We start from the raw sequence: 8,530 nt of genomic DNA, 5'->3' as shown, positions 1-8,530 counted from the left end.
GGGGCTAGTGAATGTGTGTAGATCTGTGGGTGGTGTGTGTGTGTGTGTAGCTGGGGTTAGTGAATGTGTGTAGATCTGGGGATGGTGTGTGTGTGTGTGTGTAGCTGGGGATAGTGAATGTGTGTAGATCTGGGGATGGTGTGTGTGTGTAGCTGGGGTTAGTGAATGTGTGTAGATCTGGGGATGGTGTGTGTGTGTAGCTGGGGTTAGTGAATGTGTGTAGATCTGGGGATGGTGTGTGTGTGTGTGTAGCAGGAGTTAGTGAATGTGTGTAGATCTGGGGATGGTGTGTGTGTGTGTGGAGCAGGGGTTAGTGAATGTGTGTAGATCTGGTGGTGTGTGTGTAGCAGGGGTTAGTGAATGTGTGTAGATCTGGTGGTGTGTGTGTGTGTAGCTGGGGCTAGTGAATGTGTGTAGATCTGGTGGTGTGTGTGTGTGTGTAGCTGGGGCTAGTGAATGTGTGTAGATCTGGGGATGGTGTGTGTGTGTGTAGCAGGGGTTAGTGAATGTGTGTAGATCTGGTGGTGTGTGTGTAGCAGGGGTTAGTGAATGTGTGTAGATCTGGTGGTGTGTGTGTGTGTGTAGCTGGGGCTAGTGAATGTGTGTAGATCTGGTGGTGTGTGTGTGTGTGTAGCTGGGGCTAGTGAATGTGTGTAGATCTGGTGGTGTGTGTGTGTGTGTATAGCTGGGGTTAGTGAATGTGTGTAGATCTGGTGGTGTGTGTGTGTGTGTGTAGCAGGGGCGGTGTCCCCGTTCAAAGCCCGAGTGCCGGAGCCGGGACTCCTCGGCGTCGCCGCGGCCCCGGCCTGCGCTCCGTCTTGTGCAGCGGGTCGAGCTCCTTGAAGGTCGCCGCCCCCTCTGGCTCTCCTTCATCCTCATGCACCTCGTCTGATGAACACCACCAGGGCCCGGTCAACCGCCCGCAACGGGCAAAACCACAGAGCGCGTCCCGCCAACAACGCAGGGCCCGCCGATCGACGCGCCGCCGAGCACGGGGGGCCCCGCTCCTCCACCGGCTGCCTCCGCCGCGCACTCAAAATCCGACGCGGACGCCCCCGCGGGGCGGCCGAACACGAGACGGCGGAGCGAGGAATGTGGACTCAATGGGTCGTACACGGTCGCGCGTTGGCCATCTTTGTCCACGAGGGGTACGGGTGAAAGGAGAAACCCCCCCCCGTACGGCAAAACTGGTTCACGCGAGCTCACTTGGCCGACTCCAGCAGCAGACAGAGAGAGAGAGAGTTGACCGCCGTGAGCTCGTCACTCCGACCGGATGATTAAAGAAACGACCTCGGGGTAAAATCGAGCGACAAACCTGCGTCGGCCGCTCCGCGGGCCACGATCGACTCCAGCTCCGTGGTGCACCTGTCCAAATGCTCCACCGCCGATCGCAGCTTCTCGCCAACTGCACGGTGAAATTCCCGACACGCACGCCAACACGCAAACACGCCCAGGCGGGGGATCATCAGGGATGCTCGTGGAATCGTCCTCCGCGGAGCCTGGAAGCCCGGAACGCCGTTTTCCCATCGCGACAAACCACCAATGCACCGGAACGAGACGAATTATTTGGCGATGCTGCGCAGAGCACAGCCTAACAAAGAAAAACCTCGCGTTAGTCACGGCCTCAAAACGTATCTACGTAACGCGACGTTTCAGGCAACGGCCCTCCTTCACAGCGCTGAGAAAGCGCCGGTAGAGGTCGTGTTAACAATTGCACGTCACCCTGCTGCGCACCGTGGCAAACCGGCCGTGTGGCTCAGTGTTGGAGAGAGGGGGGGGAGGCTCGCGATGGCTGCGAGTTCAAATCCTGGTTGGCGTTTCCTCTCCTCTCCCCGCGTGAACCGCCACCTCAAGGTGCTTGCGCCGACCTCTAAGGCCTCATCATCGCAAGCCTCCTCCGCGGAGGCAGAGCCGCGCGCGATGCCCCGCTCGGTCAATCCGAGGCCTCTAAGGTTGCGTTCGCATAAGCGGAGGGGATTGCCGAGAGGCGTCAGGGTCGGGATATAACCCGCGACCTCCTGTATGCCGGGCGAGGTAGTTCACATCTCCTAGCCACCGAGGCGCCCCATCACGAGGCACCGCGACCGGGTCTGAGTGGCATCGCGGGTTTGGTGTTGCCCTGATGCGGTACTGGAGACCCGGCACCAAGGAGTCCGTGATCCGATGTGAAGATGCGGTGCTCTCACCGTCTTCGGATTAACGACCACACGGATTAATTTGCTCTGTAAGGTTCCATCTGCCACAAGATGGGACCGCAAATCGCATTTATGTTTAGGGAGTTAATCAAGTAAACGGTGTTCAAAGTAATCTCTTTAAAAAGGAGTTAGGAGCCTTCACTCTGACAGGATACAGTTTTGATTACAAAGCGACGCTTCTCCAAGATCCATCATCAGCGGATGCGATTAATTAATAAACCGCATCCGCACAGAGCGGGGGCAGAAGCAGATACCTGATGCAGAAATGGAATATTAAAAACTCTCCTGGATGCGACTGTGGACATGTAACGACGCAATTCCCGATCATCCAACAAATACGCAGAAGACATCGTTACAGCGATACACCCGGTGTTCCTGACGCGATTGTCCGGCTTGACCCCCCATGCACGTCAAATTGTGCACGTTGCTCTGCATCCATATCGGCAGCCGTACGAATGGAAAATAAAAGATCGCCGTGATCAATCCACCGCCGAGTGAAGGCCTCCCGGGGCCACTGCCACCGCCCGCGCAATCCCGCGGTGCAACAATCTCGATCTCGTCGCTCCGGTGGACGCGACCTCTCTCTCTCTCTCGGACGCAATGTCCCTTCGCCGCTTGCTCCGTTATCGGCGTCGACCATCGGGTAACCGTCGTTCCTCCCGGTCCGTTGACGACGCGTCCTGCCCAAGCCCCCCCAAGCTCGCTTCTCCTAGCAGCAGCACTTTGGATGTCTTTTGCTGGTGTTTTTTTAATACTTTGCCCAAGCTTTGATAAATACGAATACAAATTATCACTTTTGATTTAAAGCTTTCGTGATTGCAGGAATTCATATTCTTGGTTCTTTCGGTAAAGTCACCACGTAGAAGGGAAACAATAAAATAATAAAAATATATAAAAAAATTCTCACGACGTTTCGACTGCAACACAAGCAATCATCATCAGGTGTGAAAACCACAGCAAGAACATTTGAAAAAAAAAATTATTGCTGTGGTTTTCACACCTGATGATGATTGCTTCTTGTGTTGCAGTCGAAACGTCGGGAGAATTTTTTTTAAAAATATTTTTATTGTTTCCCTTCTATGTGGTGACTTTACCGAAAGAACCAATAATACAAATGATCACTAATTTATATTTAGTGAATTGCTTAACCATCTTCTCAGTGTTGCACTCCTATCGGTTTTTATTGCATTGATTGCTGTTGTAACTGGCTGACCCAGCCCCCCCCCCCCCATTCTGGACATCCGCGGGAAAGAGCTCCACAGCTCACCGGATTCCTCCTTGCAGTCTAAATTAAGATTCCGATCGGACGCGGCGAGCAGGAAACCGAGGAGGACATCTTGGTAAAACAAATCAAGGCGAGCGGATATTTAAACCCCCGATAGCCGTGCACGCGACGAGGAGGAGCAGCGACCCTTACCATCCCAAAGCACGCCGGTGCGCTGCTCGCGCTCCAGCAGCTCCACGCGCTTCATCGCCTCCCTCAGCTCCTCCCGACGCATCTCCAACCGCGCGCCGGCGCGCCCCTGGCGGCGCGGCCCTTCCGACCGCCGGAGCCCCGCCGCCGCCTTCCGCGTCGCCGGATCTACCAGGCGACGGAACTCGACGACGTAGGCGTGATACCGCTCCGTCCCGGACGCGTGGCCCCGGGACCCATAGTGGCCGCTCGCCGAGACGCCGGACGCGCCGCCGGCGGCGGCGTCGGCGTTGGCGTCCCGCTCCTCGGCGAAGCTCACGCCGCACACGCCGCAGCGCCCCTGGGTCAGCCGCGCGGGTCTGAGGACCGTCTGTCCCGTGGCTTCCTCCCTCAGCCCGGCGCTCAGGGCCACGGCAAACTGCAGGGCCCGCCGTGCCGCTCTCCACCTGCGCCGAGCCTTCAGCCGCGTCCGCTCCTCCGTTTCCCGCCGCGCGGCCAGATGACGCAGCAAGAGCAGCTCGCTCCGCTCCTCGTCCTCGTCCTCCTCCTCCTCCTCCTCCCCCCTCTCCTCGCCGCCGTCGCCGTTCGGGAACCGCCCCGGGCTCGAAGCGGAAATCCCCGGCTCCCCCGGGTCGCGCTCAAATCGCTCGGGGAATCGGGAGGCCGACGACCCGCGGTGGAGAAAGAAGCCGCGCCTCCGCGAGCTCCACACGCAGTCGTAGAGACGATCGCCATCCCTCTGCCGCAGAAGCGCGTCCAGGGCAGCCGCCACGTCGCCGGGTCCTTTGGCCGCGTCGGCCGCTTCCAGGCAGCGCAGGAGACGCGGCGGCAGCCTGTCCCGCCTCTCGGGCGGGAGGCCCTCGCCGGCGTTCCTGACGGCCGCGCGGATGCGGGACTGGAGCTTCGCCCTCCTCAGGATGTGGACGTTAACGAGCATGACCAGGCACAGCACGACCAGGCGCTCCGCTGCCCCCGACTCCACGCAGGGGTCATCGCCGCAGGCGTCGAGCAGGAACTCGTTGCGCTCGCCGCACACCATGAGGGCCAAGTGGTCGACGTGCCTCAGCACTCTGTCGTGGCCGGAAGGTTGCTGCTGGCCTCTGCCGAACTCATTAATAGCCTCGAAGACGTCACGGTGATGTTTCGCCTGAAGGGGGGAACGATGAAACAATCTTGATTTTAAGCTTTCGTGGCTGCAGGAATCCACACTCCTTGATTCTTTCGGTAAAAGCCCACGTGGTAGGTAGAAAATAAGACGAAATAAAACGAATCGCGACAACAGGTGGGACAACCACAGCAAGAAAGAATTGCTGAAGTGGGCGAGAGGTCTTCCGTGACAAGAGGTCATATAGGTAAGAGAGGGGGGAGGAGAGAGAAGCGCTAGGGGAAGAGAGGACCTGAGACCGGGGGGGAAGTGGGCAGGGCTGGGAGTGGGAGGCTGGGGAAGCTGGAGATGCGGATATGAAGGCAACAACCATGAAGCAGTTAAGTTTTTTACCTGGTTAATAACATCCTTCCAATGATTGCTCAATTTGTATCCAAACCTTAACTGCTTTATGGTTGTTGCCTTCATATCCGCATCTCCAGCTTCGCCAGCCTCCCACTCCCAACCCCGCCCACTCACCCCCCCCTCTCTCTCCCCCCTTACTCCTCCCCCCTCTCTTACCTATATAACCTCTTGTCACGGCAGGCCTCTCGCCCACTTCAGCAATTATTTCTTGCTGTGGTTGTCCCACCTGCTGACGGACGCCTGTTGTTGTTGCGCACGAAACGTCGTGATTTAATTTATTTTATTTTCTAACCACCACGTGGACTTTACCGAAAGAGCCACAGAGTGACAATTAAACGGCGTGAGAGAGCGAGCGTCCGGAGCATCGCGCTCACGTGCTCCGTCAGCGTGTGTCACGTTGCGAGAGCCGTACGATGATACAATCGCACCAAAACGCGTCGCCAACTCTGCGCCTGAGTTGCCGTGGCCAATCTCCTCGTTGAGTTTTGGGCTCGGAGGCGGTTGCTGAATTTGGTTGTTGCGGATTGTCCGTCAGCTTACCGGTGAGCCGCAACTTTAAAAGTTTGCGTGCCGCGCCCGACGTTCAATTTGTTTGGCCGTGTGCGGCGGGTGCGGTGTTTCTAATGACACGCAGTTGGCCAGATCAACAATCGATTACGATTCAATACACGCCAAGACTCCGTCCACACACACACACATACACACACACACATACACACACACACGTACACACACGTACACACATACACACACACGCGCCTATCTGCTTGGTGCCGGCTGTTATAGCCACATCGTGGGCGCTTAAACTTTTCGATCAACGGGGACGGTTTTCTCACGATCAAATTCCGTTCGTGTCGGATCATTCTCAGCAGGAGAGAGCCACCGCAACCCCCGCGTTACAGAGAGACGGACGGACGGACGGCCGGACAGAGTTGACGCATGACTAACTTTCACTCTCCGTTGGAAAAGCCTCACGGAAAAACGTCCGGGAGGTAAATATCCGCGAGGCGCCCCCCCCGGTCCGCGCGTGGCGCACCCACCCGCGGGTTGGGCGGATGCATCCAGCTCCACAGGTTCAGCGTGGCGAGGTAGCCCTGCGGCAGGCAGACCGTGTTCACGTCGGGGCGCGCGCTCGCGTGGACCGCGCAGACCAGCACCAACTGCAGCTCCGCCATCGCCGCCGCGTTGGCCACGCTGGGCGCGAGGCCGCCGCCGCCGCCGCGACGCTGCCGCCGCGTCCCGATCAGCTTGCGGAAGCGGCAGAAGGCGTGGATCGAGCCCAGCACGTCTCCCCGCGCGAACGCCTTCTCCGCCGATTCCGCGAAGAGGTTGAAAAAGCTGGCGTAGCGTCCATTGGGCAGGACGAGCATGCCGGTGGCGCCGCCCGGCCCCGACCTCTTCCGCTCGACGCGCCGGCGAAACGCTTCTTCTTCTTCTTCTTCGGCGCGCAGGAGCCTGCCGGGCTCCGTCGGAGAATTGACGGCGCGCGCCGCGCGGTACGCCTCGAGCCAAAGGTCGGTCGATTCCCTCCGGCTCTCCTCGCCGCGGGAGGCGACTTCCCGCGCCACGAGCTCGCGCATCGCGGAGCCGACGTGAGGGTTGCTCCGTATCGGCGCCAGGATGTCCCCGCAGGACGCCGGGCTCTCCGACAGCCCTCGCGGGTGGAAACGGCTGGGGAACAGCAGGGCGAGGAGGTCCTCGCAGTCAGCCAGCTCTGGCTTGGGAAGGAGCGCCTCCACAAATTTTGCCGCTTCGGGGCTCCGGGACTCCAGTTGCGGGATCGCTTCCAGGAGAATTCCGGACAGCGTCACCAGGTGAACTTTGCTCGCCACCAACTTTTTCAATTCCGCCCCGCCGGCCGCGCCGCCGTGCGCGCCGCGGCAATCTCGGAGCGGGCACGCCCCTCCCGTCGGGTGGCGCCCGCAGACCCCCGGCGTCTGGCGCGCGCGGGACTCCGCCGCCCGGGCGAGGCGCTCGCAGCGACCCAGCAGGTGCCGCGCGAGGACGCGGTCCGCCTCGGGCGTGGGCACGCGCGGCGGCTCTCCGTCGCCGTGCCTCGGGCCGCCGGGCACGTCGAGGAACCTGGAGCCCTCCTGCGTCAACACCCTGCAGGACCCCTCGCTCCGGCTCAAGCCGTAAAACTCGCAGCTCTGCGCCAGCCACTGCTCCCGATGAGCCGCGGCCTCCCCTGATCTCGCGCCGCCGCCGAGGAAGCTCGCCACGAGCCGCAGCAGGGGCTGCAGCACCTCGAGTATGATGGGGACGACGTGCGGCGACCCCCCGCCCTCGACGTCCAGCAAAGCCGCGGTCGCTTCGGCAGCGCCCACGACCACGTCGGCCTCGAGGAAGAGCGTGATTGCTTCACGCAGGAGGTCTTCGTCGCTTTCCAACTTCCCAAGCATGTAGCAGGCTTCGGCCTTCCCGCTCACAAAGTTGTTATTCTCGCACGTTTCCCTCACGCTCTGGAGTTCTGCTTTTATTTCGCGCAAAGCTTCCTCCTCCTCCGCCTCGTCTCGTCGGCTGGCGCGTGCCCGCAACGCCCGCAACGCGGCACGGGCCTTCGCCAGGAGGCACTCGCCAGCGAATTGGCTCCCGGGCCTGGCGAGCCGCAACGCGTCGGTAATCATCCCGTGTTCTCGAAGCATCTTCCCGGCTTCTTCGACCCTGCCCCTCTGCTCGAGGAGGGCGACGGCCTGGGCCAAAAAGTCGTTCATCCTGAGGAAGGCGAGCTGCTCCTCGAAGGCGACGCGGGACAGCGAGCTCATCATCGCGCCCTCGTCGCCCCGCTCCACGTGACGCCTGGCGGCCACGAAGCGGAGCTCGCGCCACTTCCACGGGAAGTCCACGGGGGCGAGGCCTCCGTCGGGGCTCTGCTCGGCCTCACACCTGGGCGCACCGCACCGTGGCACGGGGGGGGGGGGGGGTCCAGAGTGACGGTGGCACCACGCCGTTCAACACTTTTAAACGTATGGCCGATCACGTTTTGATTCCATACAGCCCCTTCGCTAAGGTGCCCAATGGAGAATTGGCAATGATACATACAAGTGTTTTTTTGGGTTAGGTCACTTAATTATAAACGTGTCCACGTTAAGCTGGCCACCACCTGACACAGCCAATTGGTAATGTTTGGCACGTGAACAGAACGTGGAAATTGGTTACTAGTACAGCACACCGGTGTGTTGGGAGAGTAAATCCAAAACAACATTCATTACAATTCGTCATCAGGCGACAGCCAGATTTATGGAAAAATCCTGCTGTTTCGCCTGATGATGCTAGTTGTAATTAATGGCGAAACGTCACTTGGATTGTAAATGTGGATTTACTCTCCAACACACCACCGGTGTGCTGTACTAGTAACGAATTGGCGTGTTCTGTTTAACGACACATTTATATTTACGCGATTTAACCCCA

General features: G+C 59.4%; 1 protein-coding gene across 1 annotated transcript in view; it reads right to left on the bottom strand.

Moving 5' to 3' along the window:
• Positions 1-325: 325 nt before the first annotated feature.
• LOC116958731 (TPR and ankyrin repeat-containing protein 1-like) overlaps positions 326-8,530 on the bottom strand; it is a 32,748-nt gene continuing 24,543 nt past the window's right edge. Inside the window, exons 18-21 of the mRNA XM_076061875.1 lie at positions 6,160-8,005; positions 3,613-4,756; positions 1,316-1,405; positions 326-888 (exon numbers count right to left, since the gene is read on the bottom strand). Of these exons, the coding sequence (XP_075917990.1) occupies positions 755-888; positions 1,316-1,405; positions 3,613-4,756; positions 6,160-8,005 (3,214 nt within the window). The 3' untranslated portion in view covers positions 326-754. The remainder of the gene's footprint in view (positions 889-1,315; positions 1,406-3,612; positions 4,757-6,159; positions 8,006-8,530) is intronic.

Source organism: Petromyzon marinus, unplaced genomic scaffold (genome assembly GCF_048934315.1).
Source record: "Petromyzon marinus isolate PM22_M1 ecotype Great Lakes invasive population unplaced genomic scaffold, UKy_Petmar_22M1.pri1.0 PM_G_Scaffold_44, whole genome shotgun sequence".
Lineage (NCBI taxonomy): Eukaryota > Metazoa > Chordata > Hyperoartia > Petromyzontiformes > Petromyzontidae > Petromyzon > Petromyzon marinus.
The sequence above is the reverse complement of the archived record's forward strand: the minus strand, read 5'-3'. Positions and strand labels throughout refer to the sequence as shown.